This window comes from Armigeres subalbatus, chromosome 3, assembly GCF_024139115.2.
Source record: "Armigeres subalbatus isolate Guangzhou_Male chromosome 3, GZ_Asu_2, whole genome shotgun sequence".
NCBI classification, from domain to species: Eukaryota; Metazoa; Arthropoda; class Insecta; order Diptera; family Culicidae; genus Armigeres; species Armigeres subalbatus.
In genome coordinates this window covers 358,083,292-358,101,648 of record NC_085141.1, presented here as the reverse complement: position 1 = coordinate 358,101,648, position 18,357 = coordinate 358,083,292, and the positions used below count along the sequence as shown (strand labels likewise).

General features: G+C 40.2%; 2 protein-coding genes across 2 annotated transcripts in view; both read left to right on the top strand.

Annotated features, from left to right (window-relative positions):
* Positions 1-18,357, top strand: part of LOC134226196 (GTP-binding protein Di-Ras2) — a 406,254-nt gene that overhangs the window by 292,663 nt on the left and 95,234 nt on the right. The window lies entirely within an intron of this gene.
* Positions 14,345-16,057, top strand: LOC134223344 (membrane-bound alkaline phosphatase-like). The gene is made up of 2 exons (XM_062702491.1): positions 14,345-15,571; positions 15,640-16,057. The coding sequence occupies exons 1-2, from the start codon at positions 14,354-14,356 to the stop codon at positions 15,970-15,972; spliced, it is 1,551 nt and encodes a 516-aa protein (XP_062558475.1). The 5' UTR covers positions 14,345-14,353; the 3' UTR covers positions 15,973-16,057.

The window sequence follows — 18,357 nt, the reverse complement described above, 5'->3', positions numbered from 1 at the left end:
TAGGCCAAACAACGGCCAAGAAATGATTCCGCTTTTGAAATTCTTGAGCAGTACGGACCGAAGAGAAAATGGCGGTGGCGACGCTATCGGTGATTTTAGGCTTGACGTCGTTTAACAGAGCGGTAGTGGTAGTGTTGCTTCGTTGCCTCCAGGTAAATGCCAATAAATCAATAATAATAAAGTCATGCGCACGGTGATCAAAAATTTTTCAAAAATACCTCCTCGAATTCCTTCGGAAATTATTCCAGAAATTTATTTAAGAATTTCTCCAGAAATTCCTTAGGGAATTCTTTTCGAAAATCCTGCGAAAATTCTATTTCGAATTTCTTAGGAAATTCGCCCAGATGTTGTTTATGAACTTTCCTCAAGAAATGCCTCAGAAACTCCCCCATTTTTTACTTCGAAGGAAATACTCTGAAATTCCTCCAAAAATTCCTTTTAAAATTACTCCAGGAGTTTCACATCAATATTTCTCTAGTTATTGCTAATGAGCTTCTTTCAGGAATTGCATCCTCCCCTTTGAATTTCCCTCTAAAATCCTCAACGAATTCTCCTTTAAATTTTCGTAGAAACTCCGTAGAAATTCACCCAATAACCTTTCTCCGAATTTCCGTAGGAATTCCCCTCCGATTTTTTGAAAGAATCCCTCTCCGTAGTCCCGGAAAAATTGTCCTCTGAATTCCCAGAGGAATTTGTCTTCAAACCCCCAAAGGAATTTCCTTCCGAATTGTCGAATAAATTCCCCTCCGGTTTCCCGATGGAAATGCGTAGAGTTTCCATTTCGCGGCCATTTTTGCTGTTCCGGGATTGGGGATGAAAATTCTTGTGTATCCCGGGAATTATCGATGTTTTTAAAAACATTATTTTTGGTTCAATCAAAGATAATTATTTCCGGGGATTAAACCACCCGACTTGGGCGTTAATTTACAATGTTATGAAAACTCATATGTGAATATGTACGTTATGTGGAAGATATTGATTTGGAAAATGTATTGGAGGTAACCACTTTCCCTTCGATGGGACTCGAACCCATGACCCTACAGTACGCTAGACTGGTGCTTTAACCAACTAAGCTACGAAGGACCTCCGTCGGCCTTCGCAACCTAGCGGCTACTGAACGAGCTCGAGATTCCCAAATTGGACGCATAGTCAAATCACTCGCAATCCATTTCTCAAGCCAATACTTCCACACAGAGCTGGCATTTCCTCACACACTGCGCACAATGAGGAAACTTTAATACACACCACAGAGAGTGACGCTGATCCTCATCGTATAACAAAGCCAACACGATGAGTGAGGACGAAGATGAAGAGTGAGAGAATTATTCCGGTGAGAGTTGGACCAAAACAAAGTTGTGCCACTTGGTGCTATATTCTTAAAAATTATATTGTTTTCCATGATGCTCGCAGAAATACTTTGGAACACAAACATATTTCGGCGGGGTTTCAATGAAGTTTGGCGCTCCAAGCTAAAAAGTATAACATTGTCAAATATGGGTTGCATAAAGAAGAAAAAGAAGCCAAAATATGATATTCGAAAGGAATGGCACGGGAAAGCAAACGGTGAAATTTTGAAAACGCTTCTCAAAAATTCTAGAAGCAATTTAGCGGTTAGTGGTCGTTCACCTAAAGTGCCTTTCAGTGGGAGGAATAACATTCCAAAAGCCAGCTAAACCAAAAATATAATGTAGTTAAGTTTGGAAGATAATATTAGCATTTCCATATAATTGTAAAAAGCGTTTAACTTCACGCAGCAGTAATACATTCATCTTATCATTTTTAGCAAAAATATGTCATCCATATCTTATTACGCATAAATAGTATCAACAACTACGTTTAACTTTAGCAATGTTTACTTTTATTCTGTTTGATTCACCGTTCTATCAATACTCATTGAGGAACACGGTGTGTTTATTTCATCATTCATCCTCAACTCTTCGTGTCTGACAAATGCATTCGCTGCAGAGTCAAAACACAAAGAAGCCTCACTGCTTTGAGGAAGAGAACAAATGAGCGATAATCGAAACACACTCTCTCCGGTCTTTTTGATGAGTGCGAAAGACACGCACATTTCGACTACTCTGAGGAGTATGCCAGCCCTGCTTCCACATGTGTATTGTACACGTCCACATTAGAGGAGCGTGAGTATTTAGAATGTCTGGCGGCTATACACATTCTTCATCAGCAACTGTACTGATCAAGTGAGGTTGTGTAAGCTATTTGCCAATCGGTCGTCAAGCTCAGACCCGACCGCATTGCGTAGGCAAGAGCACGCAACTCAGGTTCAGTTCAATGCCCACTAATGTGGACGTGTACTATACACATGTGGAAGTATTGGCTTGAGAAATGGATTGCGAGTGATTTGACTATGCGTCCAATTTGGGAATCTCGAGCTCGTTCAGTAGCCGCTAGGTTGCGAAGGCCGACGGAGGTCCTTCGTAGCTTAGTTGGTTAAAGCACCAGTCTAGCGTACTGTAGGGTCATGGGTTCGAGTCCCATCGAAGGGAAAGTGGTTACCTCCAATACATTTTCCAAATCAATATCTTCCACATAACGTACATAGTCACATATGAGTTTTCATAACATTATTTTTTTGTTTTGAAAAAGTACTGGTACCATAAGCTCACGTGTCACAACGAAAACACAATAGTAGAGTTTCCTATATATATGCAGGTTATTGACTGATACTTCTACCAGCAGTTACAGCTCCCCCTATTCATAGGCCAGGGAATGGTGCCAGATCTACAACTTAGTGTCGATAAACTAGTCCCAAATACTTTACCAAAGACCAATCAATTATGTAACTAATCTTTGACGTAATCGCAGTACGGGATCCATGAATCGGTTGTATAAGTCGCGTGGGGCCGTGGGATCATGAATTGACTGCGTTAATCATGGATAATCTCGTACCGAATTTATCGGGGCAGGTCAGCAAAAGTCAATGAAGAGCTTTAATCCAAAACATTCAGAAGCTGGTCACCACAAATTCTGTAAGAACTCGGACCAAAACATAAACAGGGGACGAAGAACTCAGTGTGTTAGGAGGGCCGAGAAGATTAACGCGGCGTGCACAAATGATAATCAAATTATGCATAAAATAGAATCGTAAAGCAAATATAAACTTTATTTGATTTATTAAAACTGTTTTCACATCAATCAATAAATTAAATCAATTTCAGGACTGGTAGCGATCAATGCTGCTAAAAATAGTGACTTTAGTGACCAACACTGGCGAAAAAAGGGAGCAAATAGTGACTTTTGATTTCATTTTCAGTGACAGAAATGGACTTTTATTTAAAGTTAAAAAGGGTAAAACAAATAATTTTCAAAAATTATGTCTCCTCTCCCCCTAATATCTCTTGGTCGAAAACTTCAAAAAAATATGAATTGCCAAAATATTATTCAAAAAATCCGATGAAAAGGAAATTCACAAGTGAAATTTGAAAAATGTGTTGTATTATATTCTTTTTATTATTTTTTTTAATTATCCACCCTCTTCACCTCTGGAAAAGCACAACTTTGAGGCAAGTCATACAGAATAATGTGCAATAATGTTTATTATGGATTCGAACTTATTCGGAAAATCTTTTTTAGACATAGATATAATTCAACTCACATAGTTTATGAATCTGGGGCCCTCCTTAGCCGTGCGGTAAGATGCGCGGCTACAAAGCAAGACCATGCTGAGGGTGGCTGGGTTCGATTCCCGGTGCCGGTCTAGACAATTTTCGGATTGGAAATTGTCTCGACTTCCCTGGGCATAAAAGTATCATCGTGTTAGCCTCATGATATACGAATGCAGAAATGGTAACTTGGCTTAGAAACCTCGCAGTTAATAACTGTGGAAGTGCTTAATGAACACTAAGCTGCGAGGCGGCAATGTCCCAGTGGGGGATGTAATGCCAACGAAGAAGAAGAAGAAGTTTGTGAATCTGAAACCCAAGGATTATTTCAAAACCTAAAGATTTTTTTCAGGACTTTAAAAAGCTTAAACAAGAAGTTCGAACTACCAACCAATAAATTACCGATTTTCCTCGATGGAATATCCAAAGTTTATGCAGTTTCAAATGTTTAAATCAGAATATATTTTGAAAAATTCTTAAGTATTTATCTGAGCTAATGTGACCAGCAAGCGTCCTGCGGAACGCGGAACGCCTATCTGGATTGTGTCACTGGCTTGAAAGTGGTCCTTCAAAAGTGCATTTCGCATAGATTTTTGCCTAACAAAATTGATAGGGACCGGAAAAATCGCCTTTCGAATTCCTGGAAGAAATCCCGAATGGTTTGCCCTTCCATGAATTCCTTTGGAAATTTCTGAAATTCCCAGAATTTATTTTGGAACTTCATCCGTCAATTGTTTCGAGGAATTTCTCACAAATTCCTGTGGGAACTCCTGGAGGCAGGGTAGAAATATTTCACAGTCAATGCAGTGAAAAACATGGATCTCAGTAAAATCTGCTGTCGCCTTCATCGCCGCCGTGGTGAGTGCGACTGGGTGCAGCCGAAAAATCATTTCCAACACCGACTATTTAATTTCGCATTCAGCCACTCACAAGTCACTCTGACATGCTGCTCAGTTCGCGCCTTACCGTATGACTGTGAGTGGCCCATTTAAACGCGTGGTGAATTTTTTCAATTTGCTGGGTGAATGTGTACATTTTGCTGTGGTAAATTTCATCTTCGCGGCGCTGTGGGTGATGTGAGTTCTGTTGTTTACTTTTCTACCTCTCCGGGAATGTGAGGTTGATTTCAAAGCAGGAAGGAAATAAAAAAATGATATAAAAAACATCACCTTCATCCAGTGCTGCCGAATATTTACAACCCTGCCTGGAGGCAATAATTCGTGGAATATTCTATTTGTTTAAGCATTTCCGATGAAATTCTTGAAGAAATAAATAAAAAAAATCCCGTGAAATTCCTGGAGAAATTTTCGATGGAACTCTTGAAAAATTTCCAAAAGAACTCCCAGGGCAGGGGGATTTTATAAAAATGATATATCGAGAATTTACTTGAAAATTCATCAGGAGGAAATTTTAATAAAAATTTTGGAGCTATTTGTCTTGTCTTGTCTTAGCACATGCACAGCCAGTATAATAAAAATTCTGGAGCTATTTTCGAAAAAAAACGGGAGGAATTTCCAAAGAATTTAGTAATATCTTAACGAATTCCTTGAATAATTTCAGCAGTAGTTTCTGGAGTAATGTCCAAAGCAATACCTGGACGAATTTCCAAAGAAATTCCTGGAATTTTTGTGGTTGGAATTGTCCAAGAAGTACGTTAAGTAATTTCTATCGGAATTTTCAAAGGAATTTCTGGAACAATTGCAAAGAAATTTCTGGAGAAATTTTAAAATGAATTTTTAAGAAATTTCTTGAGTAGCTGCTTATGGAACTTCTTAAAGAATCCATGAAAGAGTTTTGGACATCTGGAGGAATTTTAGATTAAATCTTTGGGGGAATTTTCGAATGAGTTCCTGGAGGGATTTTTGTAGTTGATTTTTGAAGAAATAACTTTTCAAGCAATTAGTTTAAAAAAACCTCGATACTCGGTTCAGCCTAGGACTGACTGCTGGCAAAATCGAGTTAGGGGTTTAAATACGTACTAACTCCTCTTGAACTGATGAACAATGGTAGTGAGAGCAACACACGGAAGTTCTTGATACTTAGCTAATTCTCTTGCTTGGTCTTGTAGACAGAGCTAAATCCAGGTTTGTAGCTTTACTGGTGATATTCTAGAAGCAAGACAAGGATGTGGCTAGGGCTCCGATGCATGGCCTGTTTTCTCAAGAGAGGATTGATATCCTATTGATAAGGGGCGCGCCATCAATGGGATTGCTCTCTGTGAATGGTCTAAATAGCGGGACCTTGTCATGATGGTCTTGAGAAAACAAAACAACAACTGTATCGAAAACGATACTGCATTGCTTCTCAATAGCACTGGAATAATTCGACACGCAATTAAACACTATACGATACGGGTAACGCTATGGTACATGGTACAATAGATCTAATAACTGGTCGCAGTGGCACACCCGAACAGGAAAAAAAAAACTATTTGGAAAATTTTCCGATAAAGTTATTGAAGAAATTTGCAAAGAAATGCCTAGGGGAATGTCCAAATCAATCTTCAAAGAAATTCCTGGAAGATGTTAGGATGGAGCCCAAAGAAAAGATTCCTAAGGAATTCTAGTGGGTATTTCCAAAGAAGTGCCTTAAAGAATTTCGATGCAGCTCCCGAAGTAACTCCATGAGGAATTTCCGAAAGAACTTCTGAGGCAATTCCTGGGGGAAGTTCATACACACTTAACTTATTTCACAGTATTCGGTAAATTTTACCGAAATCTCAACAGCAGATCTGTTCGGTAATTATTTTACAGATTTTTTGTAATTTTTTCCATTGTTCAACTGTCAAAATCACCGAAAATCAGTAAAATTATTTACCGAACAGTTCTGCTGTTGAGATTTCGGTAAAATTTTACCGAATTCGGCGATTTATTCTAAGTGTGTAAGCAACATCTGGACAAATTCCCGATAAAAAATTCCCCTTAGAAATTCGAAGGAATTTTTGGAGAAATATTCAACGTAAATTCCTGAGGATCTTCCGAAAGGAATTCTGGATAAATTTTAGAGGTAATCCCTGAGGTATGTCAATAAGGAACATCTGGAGGAATTTGCAAAGGAATCTTCGAAGGAATTCCTGAAGCTATCCCAAAATAAATTTTTGAAATATTTTTTAAGGATTTCCTGGGAGAGTTTTTAAAGGAAATTTTATAGAAATGTAGGAACTGCAGAAAGAATTCTTATGGAAAAAAAAAATAAGCACCATCTGGAGATATTTCCGATGAGATTATTAAAGAAATTTCCGAATAAATGCATTTAATTACGAATAATAATGTCCAAAGTAATTGCCAAATATATTCCAGGAGACTTTAGCAAGGAGTCCATTGATGAGCTTCCTAAGAAATTCCAGAAGGTATTTCCCATGCAATTCTTTAAGGAATTGCCAAAAGAATTTTTTTATAGAATATTCGTAGAAAAGTTTCCGAAAGAATTTCCACGATTTCTGAGGGAAGCTCATAACCAACATTTAGAGGAATTTTCGAATAAGAGAAATTTTAAATCATTTTACATTTACTTTTGAGGATCTTCCTAAAGAATTCTTGGAGAATTTTCTGATTCAATCCATGAGGAAAATTATAAGCAACATGTGTGGCAAGTTCCATTAGTCTGGAAAAAATCACGAAGATAATTGAAAAGATAATTGAGGGGGTCAAACGCAAAACGGTGTGAGTGAAAAAAAGTTAGTTAGTTCAAAAATATATTGCCGCAAAGCTCTAAAACCAAAACATGTTTTACTGTAGTCAACTCAATTTTGACCAAAATGTCACTTACATCCATCTCCTTCTAGCCTGCTCGATTCTAAATGGAATATCTAAAATATCCCCAAATAAAAAGTTCTGAAAGAGTGTACCATTGAGTTGCTAGGAAAATTTCCGAATTTTCGGGTAATAATGGGTCATAGATCTTACCGACAGCCTGGAGGTCTCATGTAATTTGATAATCTTATCAAATAGTTGATACAGTGAAAAATTTTCACAATCGCTCCAGAAAATGCAAAACTGAAAGTGAAATTTTACTAAGGACACCAGAAACTAAAAAATAAGACCAGCTTTGAACCAATGACGTCGCGAACGAGAGGCCTTAACGATAATCACACGACACGTTTCGTTATGCAGCAAAATGTGCGCGATACTTGTTTTTTTCAATCACACCTTCATTGAAATTTGATTGAATTTCTTTAAGTTCAAATCGTAAGCAACAAGGCCAGTAAACGTCAAGACTTAGAAGAATTCTAGACCAACATTCGAAAAGGGCGTAACAGCTAAAATTTATTTCTTCTGATTCCTCGTCTACATCTAAAGCTATATATGTAGACGAAGAATCAGAAAAAATAAATTTTGGCTGCTACGCCCTTTTCAAATGTTGGGCTAGAATATTCACTAGCAACCCGCGCGTGTAGTGGCCTAATAGGGCACTGCACGGACGAATCTCTTTCTCTTTCGTTCTTCATGAAATTTGACATTGCAGTGAGAAAAAGACAAAGCTGTTACCTCTCACTCACTTTTCGCGAGAATTATCGCAGAACAATTACAAAAGTGTATGGCTGCGCCGTGATTCGAACCAAGAATAGTAACAATAATAGCCGTATAAGCATCCCTATTTAGAACCTTCACACAATTATTTGGATCCATTGAAACGGAGTCCGATAACAATTTTTTGTGTGTACTTTATACCAACCTGAACAGCTTCAGGAATGGTATTTGCTTTGAACATTGCATCAATCATGTGATGCAATTGTTCAGTTAAGAAATCAAAGTCGGAAGCAGTCATGCTACCTGAATCGGCAACATGACCATTATTTTCCGTTGGGACATGGGTATAAACCTCATTTTGAGAAGAGAAATTTTGTCTACCAGCAGCGATGTTTGCATACGTAGGTACATTCGAAAAATTGCTTGCTACCCGTTGACGAGCGGCAAAATTTGTTTGTGAATTGTGGTGGGTACGAATTGCTCGACCGGTAACCAGTTTCGAAATTTGAGCGTTTGAAAAATGTCTACCCGTCGAATTTGGGATCCGATTGGAATTTCCCGTCATCAATTTTGCACGGGAATTCAAAACTTTTTTGCGTGAAGGGCATTCCCAGAAATTGGATTTATGATTGCCCCCACAATTTGCGCACTTAAATTCATTGGAATCATGCGTCCTTGGCGTGAGAGGTTCCACCACAAATCATGCATTTAGCATCCATGTGACAATGTTTGGTTCCATGACCCCACTTTTGGCACTTACGGCACTGAGTGGGGTTTTGGAAATTTCCCCCAGGCCTGCGGAAATGTTCCCATGTAACACGGACATGAGACATAATACAGGCCTTTTCCAAACTTTTCATATTATTTAGTTCATTTTTGTTGAAATGAACTAAATAAAATTCTTGAGAAATGCCCCTCTGGGAAGTACCAGAGTGGAATTTCTTTTTTATCTTAATTACTTGGACTGGTGAAAATCCAAGGAGACCTTTTAAGACGACTTTGAACATTCGCTCAGTTTTGTCGTCGTATGTGAAGAATTTATGGCACTTCTCAGTTAAATACCGAAGAAGACGTTTGCGATCGTCAAAAGATCCCGGCAAAATGCGGCAGTCACCCTTCCTAGCAATCCGAAATGAAACCTTGATCCCCTGAAGGTTACTCAAGATTTCATTCCGAAAGCCAGAAAACTCGGCAATAGATACCACAATTGGCGGAATCCGTTGTTTCTTCGCATGAATCGAATCACCTGGGCTAAAGGTAGATTCGATTTGCTCAATTTCATCATTAATCAAATCGAACTGATTGCTCAGTTCGATAGGAGAAGAAACAATGTCAACATTAGATTTGGAAGGAATATCTAAAGTCTCCAGCTTCCTTCTATTTTTTCCGCACTTGGGCAGGACGGTCTTGAAACCTTGTTTCTTTGAAGGAAGTGGAGAATTCAGAGACTCCACCTTCCTCTTGTTTTTGTTAATGCTCATTGCTGAGCGTGGAGACGTGACCTTCTAAGAGGTTTTTTCCCAGAACGGTGTCCCTGCAGGATTACCACCGCTTGTCGGAATTTTACTTCCGCAAACGGGTCCAACGTAAAACGAAGGCACGGGTCCTTGCAAAGATCGTAACGGGATCAGTGGGTACAAATAGCGCTGAGAAGCACTGTTGAAATTAAAATAGCTTCGGGTAGTATTAAAAACATCCTTCCGCAAAGAGAGAAAGAACCGCACAGCACGAAAGCACGATGCGGTCTGACCCGACGCCGAATGGAGTATCCTTCTCCACTGGACTCGATCCTGGGCCAATCGCTTCCAGTCGCCCTGACCATTGAGCGCCCTCAGGTCCTCGTCAACTGCGGAAAGCCATCGTGTACGCGGCCCTCCCCAAACCCTGCGACCTCTTCCTCTTCCTCTACTAAATATTTACTTCGCTTGACGTTCTCCAGCATACGAACAACGTGACTAGCCCACCGTGGTCTGCCGTGTTGTATAAGCTTATTAATATCCAGCCCTTCAAACACCTGGAACAATTCGTGATTCATGCGACGCCGCCAGATACCGTTCTCCTGTTTACCGCCGAGCATTGTCCGCAACACCTTACGCTTAAACACTCCGAAAGCTCTCCGATCAGCCTCCTTTAACGTCCATGTTTCATGGCCGTATAAAGCCACCGGAAGAATCAGAGTAGTATACAGCGCGAGTTTTGTTCTCGTTTGCAGACTCCGGGACTTAAGCTGGTTACGAAGTCCGTAATAAGCCCTATTTACAGCTGCAATACGCCTTTTCACCTCGCGGGTAACAGTATTATCGCACGTCACTAATGTTCCAAGATGCACAAATTCTTCTACCACTTCAAATTTTTCACCATCCAGCACCATTTTGCTACCACCACCACTAATGAACCCACGTTGATTGCCAGTGACCATGTACTTCGTTTTGCTGCTATTGATCTTGAGTCCAATCCTCGCTGTCTCAGTCCTAAAAGGCACAAAAGCCTCTTCCACGGGATTTGCGGACGATATTGATATTATCGGCGATCAATCCCGATAATATCGATATCGTCCGCAAATCCCAGGAGCATATGCGATTTTGTGATAATGGTACCGCTTCTTTGCACACCAGCTTTCCTACTCGTTCCCTCGAGCGCTATATTGAACAGTAGATTCGAGAGTGCATCACCCTCCTTGAATCCATCTAAGGTAACAGATGATGTCGATATTTCATCAGCAACCTTACACTTGATTTCAATGCGTCCAACGATATGCGAATCAGCCGTATCAGTTTCGCCGGAAGACCATGTTCGCCGGAAAACTATAATTTACCATAATTCATTCCGTTTCCCTGAATCGTACGCCGCCTTGAAATCAATAAACAGATGATGTGTCTGCATGTTGTACTCCTGGAATTTATCAAGGACTTGTCTCAGGGTAAATGTTTGATCTGTTGTTGAACGGCCCTCACGAAAACCTGTTTGGTATTCGCCGACGAAGGACTTTTCAAGCGGTCTCAATCTGTTGAATAGAATACGGGACATAATTTTGTACGCCGAATTAAGGAGGGTTATTCCTCGGTAATTGGCTCACTCCAGTCCGTTCCCTTTCATAAAGAGAGAGCAAATGAGGTCGTCCAACCATTTGGCAGGTAATGCCTCGTCTTCCCATATTTTCGACATAATATGGTGCAGAACTTCATCGAGCTGCTCACTGCTATGTTTGAGAAGTTTAGCCGGGAGCTGGTCCTTCCCCGTAGCCTTATTGTTTTTCAGATCTTTAATAGTTTTTCTAACTCATTTGGTGTAGGCGACTCCACAGCTTGTCGATCCTCGCTAATATTTATTCTGTTCACCGATGCACCGTCACTTCCACTATTCAACAAAGTCTCGAAGTGTTGCTTGCACCTGGCAGCCAGTTCGGTTTTATCTGTCAGCAAATTCCCTTCTTGGTTGATGCACATGACGGGAGATAGCGTTGTATTTTTCCGCACGCCATTGATAGTCTCATAAAACCTCCGCATATCATTCTGTTCCATTTTTTGAGCTCGTTTTTCAGCAGCTCTTGCATCCTTGTACCGATCTCCTCTCTACCGACCTGAGCGTCAGCGTCTTCGATAACTACTTTTATATAAACAACTAATTTCAATGGGAGCCAAGACTAAAAATTGTTTGATTAAATCTTAATTATGTTCATAAATAGTGTAAGTTTGCTGGATTATGCAAATATTTTCAAGGGTGCCAACAATTGTCGCACCCTCCCGATGCCGTATTCTACCCTACTTTAATTTTCAAATCCTGACACTGAAGACATGTTTAGACAGAATATATCCTAAAAACTATTGAGAAACCATGAAGAATCAGCTGTCGCGTCACAAGTGTTTGTCCAAAATCGGAAATGTCCCCTTCTACAGGCAGAGTCTCTTAATTCTCGGGTATACATGGATGAGCTACAAAAGCTTACGTAGCATCGATTCTGTGCGACGGGAGAAGCTAGCGCGTATAAAAGAACTGAGTGAGCGTGTCGCAATGTACGTCTCATGAGACTCATCTCATGCGCTAGGAATGCTTAGCTGGGGTTACTTAGGCAACGATATTATTGAATGATCCCGCTCAAGCTGTTTTACGCACCTCCGCTGTTGTTTGCAAAGGATTGCCATGGCAAACTGTGCATGAGCTGATCGTATTAAGGAGATGTCTCAATGCGACTCACCAATGTTAATGTGAGGTACACAAGCTTCATGAAACTCGCGGGCGCTAAATTTTATGTGCGGGTAGCATCCGTTCCTCAGTCTCATCCTTTTTTGTACGCGTGCATGATGCTTGTCTACAGGTTGACCTGGGGCATTCCGTGATGTTTCGGATGGGGCCAGTGAGGTGTTATTCACTTGACATGTTTCGGGCAAAACATTCAAATGTCCCCTCCTACCAGGGTTGTGCTGAATCATTCTCACACGATAATGATTGGAGTTATCATTTGATTACTGCTCAGGTGTGAGAAGTAGGCAAGTTGTCCTCGGCGATAACTTTTCAAATTTCGGAATCAATTGATAATAAACACAAAATTATCAATTAAATGTAAACCTTTCCAATACAAATTTAATGTCAACAATGAAGGTCAATCTGATGCTTGGCATTGTGTTTTATTGTTATGTAGAGAAATAAGTTCAGAAAGTAACGGTAAGTGCTTAAATCGAGATACAATTGTCGAACGATTCTCACTCGCTAGCGAGTTTTTATCAATTGATAATTTGGATTTGTGATCGCATGAGAGTGTTGCTCATCCTCGATTATTTGAAAATTTGATTTTTCCCATGCCTGCCTCCTACAGCTTCCCCGGAGACATAATTGGGCCAAACGCCATATTGTAGGTACCCCAACAGAATCTGGAATAATTCCGTAACAATTCGGAATCAGATCCCTTGTTTTAGCAACGTCACAATAAGAAGGTTTTGCTGTATATATGATTTTCTTCAATTGACATATTTATACTTAGTTGCATATACGAAGCAAACATTAGCAATACTTTTCCACAAGAACAATAACTAGACTGTAGAGCTCTATCACGTTTCGAAAACGCCTCCAATACACAAGATTACGAACTTTATCAATCTATAGTGCAACTCATGGCAATTTGTAGTGCTTGCGATCATGCCTTTAACACACCTTCTAAATCCAGACAAAGTAGCGATAATGTTCCGCTATCGTAAACATTTACTTCCGAATGGCTCAGTGAGCATACACAGTTATGAAAATTCATATTCCGAACAGACGGGTGCAACTTGCTTCTATCATCGAAACTGATATTTGAAGAAGGTTTGAAATTATTTTAAAGCAATAACGAGAATCAATAATTAGTATTTTAAACATAGACAAATACATTTTGTTTTCTATTTCTTCTCTAGCAATATTTAAGAGGAGGCATTACTTTCGTCTCACAAAATATAGTTATTATGAAATCCCTATCTTCATCATGCGATTTAGCACTTTTTTCTGAAGCTTTGTATTTGTATATCATTAAATTGCTTATAATTCCAACATAAAAATGTTTCGTCGAACTATAGATTATATAATCGAAAAAGACATTGATGAAATTACGACCGTTGTTTGTGATTTTTTGGGTTTTATGGCGTTATATCGGTCCGCGGGTTACTAATAAAACAACCGTTTTAGTCAAAGCCGACGTTTCGAATGTTTATTCATTCATCCTCAGGGCAAAACTGAACAGTTATTTTTAGGTCAAGTAGGGTTGAAACATTAATTGGACGGCTAACAACATTACAACAGCTTTCTATGTGCGCAGGTGAAAGCTGTTGTAATGTTGTTAGCCGTCCAATTAATGTTTCAACCCTACTTGACCTAAAAATAACTGTTCAGTTTTGCCCTGAGGATGAATGAATAAACATTCGAAACGTCGGCTTTGACTAAAACGGTTGTTTTATTAGTAACCCGTGGACCGATATAACGCCATAAAACCCAAAAAATCGAAAAAGACATTATGCTTCGTAAGTATTGATAAAAAATAGTAAGCATAATCCCAGCAGGAGCGTAAAGCTGGAAGCACGTCATAGGGTATAATAAAAGTCATCGCCTAGCCACCTGATTGACACGCGAGTCTAACACGAGTCCAAGTTCAGATTAATTTTAGCCGGTCTGACCAAAAATTGATTGCTTCTTTTTCTCGCCGTTTCATCTTCGTTAATACCTGACCCGAGTATTAATAAAACATCCGCCGATATCGGTTTCCACAGTTCCGTTGTGACCGGCAAATCTATCGCAATGAAGACTCTCCTGGTTTTGACTGTCCTCGGCGTGGTGACCGTCGCCACTGCCAGCGTCATACCCCGCCAAACGTACGACACCGATCACCAGCATAAGCGCTCGATCCCGTCCGACGACAGCACGCAAACCTTGGGCTACACGGAAGCCGAAACCACTTCGGAACACTGGCGCCAAGTGGCACGCAACATCATCGCAGCCAAGCTGACCGAAACGCCCGTTGTGACCAAACCGAAGAACGTGGTGCTATTCATCGGCGATGGAATGTCGGCCCAAACGATTTCCGCCACCCGAATGTACCTCGGCAACGAAAACAGGATGCTTGCATTCGAGAATTTCGCCAACTTGGCCACGGTACGAACGTACTGCGTTGATCAGCAGGTGGCGGATTCGGCTTGCTCGGCAACGGCGCTGTTTTCTGGTGTCAAGACGAATCAAGGAATGATCAACGTGCCGTCGGAAGTAGCGTTCAATAACTGTGCATCATCGAGTGAAATCGTTGGATTGCTGAAGTGGGCTCAGGAAAGCGGTCTAGCGACAGGACTAGTGACTACAGCACGTGTTACAGATGCAACAACAGCAGCAGCGTACGCAAGCGTGGCGAACCAAGACTGGGAGGATGATTCATATGTGAGACAAAGTGGATGTGATCCATCTCAGGTTTCGGATATTGCTCAGCAGTTGGTTCATGGAGAAGTGGGACGCAATTTGAATGTCATTTTGGGAGGAGGTCGTAAACACTTTATTCCCTCGACTACAGTCGACGAAGAAGGCAAATATGGATCGAGGACGGATGGACGTAATTTGATTGATGAATGGAAAGAATTGCACCCACAAGGAGAGTATGTGTGGAATAGGACCAGCCTGCGGTCAGTTAGCTCTAGCCGGACCGAACAATTGCTTGGTTTGTTTGAAAGCGATGACTTGAAATACCACTTGGAGATGATTGAGCAAGGTTTGTTGACTGAACCGAATCTGGTCGATATGGTGGCGATTGCTACAGGGGTGCTAAACCGACATAACGATGGGTACCTTCTGGTTGTGGAAGGAGGTCTGATTGATAAAGCCCACCATGAAACGAGACCTCGGTTGGCTTTGGAGGAAACTGCCGAGTTCTCACGAGCTGTTGATTTCGTACAGACTATTTCACGTGAAGATGAAACCTTGATTGTGGTGACGGTGGATCATGGAAACTCTATGACATACAATGGATACGCGGTAAGTTAAAATTTGAGTTTAATTGGTGGAAGAACAAGTATTTTATCAAATTTTATCAATTTACACAGAACCGAGGTAGTGATGTGTTAGGAATTGCTGGACTGAGTGACGAGGATGGTCTGCCGTACACTATCTTGAGCTACGCCAACGGACCTGGCTACTACAGCACCTATAAGGAGCAGAACCGAGGTGAACGGGTGGATATCAGCGGAATGAACTTTAAGGACTTCCGTACGCAATATCCGGCAACCGTTCCGCTGGATGAGTCCACTCATGGTGGGGAAGATGTTCCGGTGTACGCGCGAGGTCCGATGGCGCACCTATTTCGGGGCAATATGGAGCAAAGTGCGGTTCCCCACCTAATCGCTTATGCAGCTCAGTTAGGACGGTTTCGTGTTTAGATTAAGTTGTAAGAATCTTTATAATAATGACATGCGTGTTTATATGAACACTAAATTCTCAATAAATTAAATTTAGACTTGCTAATCTTCAAATGTTTGTGGAGTTTGAGTAAAATGCATTCAGCGTGTGTTTATAGATTCACACCTCAGCGTGTCAATCGGCGAGCAGCAAGCCATGACTCTGCACCTTCTGGTCAGGTCTCCGAGGTGTGCACACACGTCCACGGCGAGTCGCTGTCATAATTTCGTATCCGGCCATTTAGGCCCACACATTTTGGCGATCCTGCCAGTCTACTTTTAGGATCCTGTCACTGATTTCATGAGGTGAGTTGAATTCGAGTAGTTAAATTGTCTTGAGTGATATATTTTAGTTTGCGAAATCACAAGGCGCGTTTGGAAGACCGTCGGATAGATTTGTGGTTTGCAAAATCATAAGACGCGTTTCGAAAACTGCCGGAAAATGGTATGAGGTTTGTTAAATCACAAGACGCGTCTCGAAAACCATCGAAAAATTGTTTGTGGTTTGCAAAATCACAAGACGGGACGAAGACCGTCGGAAAATGCTTTGTGGTTTGCAAAATTTTTGTGGTTTTTGGTTTAGAAAACTGTCAGATGTATCTGAAAAGTTGACGAAAAATGTATTGCAGTGCGAATGGAAGACTGGATTGGCTTTGATTTGGATTGGATTTGGATTGGATTAGGATTGGATTTGGATTGGATTTGGATTGGATTTGGATTGGATGTGGATTGGATTTGGATTGGATTTGGATTGGATTTGGATTGGATTTGGATTGGTTTGGATTGGTTTGGATTGGTTTGGATTGGTTTGGATTGGTTTGGATTGGTTCGATTGGTTTCGATTGGTTTGGATTGGTTGGATTGGTTTGGATTGGTTTGGATTGGTTTGGATTGGTTTGGATTGGTTTGGATTGGTTTGGATTGGTTTGGATTGGTTTGGATTGGTTTGGATTGGTTTGGATTGGATGTGGATTGGTTTGGATTGGTTTGGTTGGTTTGGATTGGTTTGGATTGGTTTGGATTGGTTTGATTGGTTTGGATTGGTTTGATTGGTTTGGATTGGTTTGGATTGGTTTGGATTGGTTTGGATTGGTTTGGATTGGTTTGGTTGGTTTGGATTGGTTTGATTGGTTTGGATTGGTTTGGATTGGTTTGGATTGGTTTGGATTGGTTTGGATTGGTTTGGATTCGATTTGGATTGATTTGATTGATTTGATTGGATTTGGATTGGTTTGGATTGGTTTGGATTGGTTTGGATTGGTTTGGATTGGTTTGGATTGGTTTGGATTGGTTTGGATTGGTTTGGATTGGTTTGGATTGGTTTGGATTGGTTTGGATTGGTTTGGATTGGTTTGGATTGGTTTGGATTGGATTTGGATTGGATTTGGATTGGATTTGGATTGGATTTGGATTGGATTTGGATTGGATTTGGATTGGATTTGGATTGGATTTGGATTGGATTTGGATTGGATTTGGATTGGATTTGGATTGGATTAAATTTTTATACATGAGCATTTGGATTGGATTTGGATTGGATTTGGATTGGATTAAATTTTTATGCATGAGCATATATGAGCATGGATTTTTTAATCTTTATTAGGTTGTTGTTAAATCACATTAGTAATGAAGTTCAGCACCGCTTAGTTTTGGATTGCATTTGGTAAGCTTTGAAATGCTCTCGTAATTGCAAGATTTGAAATGTTCTCGGAATAAATTGGATTGCATTTGTATTTGCTAAAATATCGGATAACAAAAAATGACCATTGGCTTCATAAAATAAAACAAACAATAAAACTGAGCATTTCTATATTTATCTATTGCTCAAGTCCTGATTTCTTTATCGGCAATTTTCTATTTTTATGAAAAAATTATATTCTTCAGGGAAATTTTATTTTGCTGCCTTTACGTTAACTTACCAGACTTCGGCAACGGCAAGTCACTTATTCTATCGGAAAATATGACTGAAATTATTTTCAAATATTTTGCTTAGCACCAACTGTAGATTGAATTGTCTTACGAATTATTGATTAAAAGATTCGATTACACAACCTTGTTTAACGAAGTTGAATCCTTCTTGGTTTGTTGGTATATATTCATGTTACCTCTGAACTGATTATGAATATTTACATTTAAGTGTAAAAAACTCGTATTACATGTAGTACTCTGGCCTCTGAAAAGTAAAAGAAATGGACTCTTTTCTCTCAATTCTCTGGTTTCTTTATTGGAAATAGCGTATGATTGATTAAAGCTTGACCAAGATGTGTCCCATACAGAAAGAATGGACCTCAACAGAAAACTTCCCCGGCCAAGATTGAGTGTGTCTGAGGAAGCCACAGCCATATTACGAGCAGACGTGACAGTTGATTC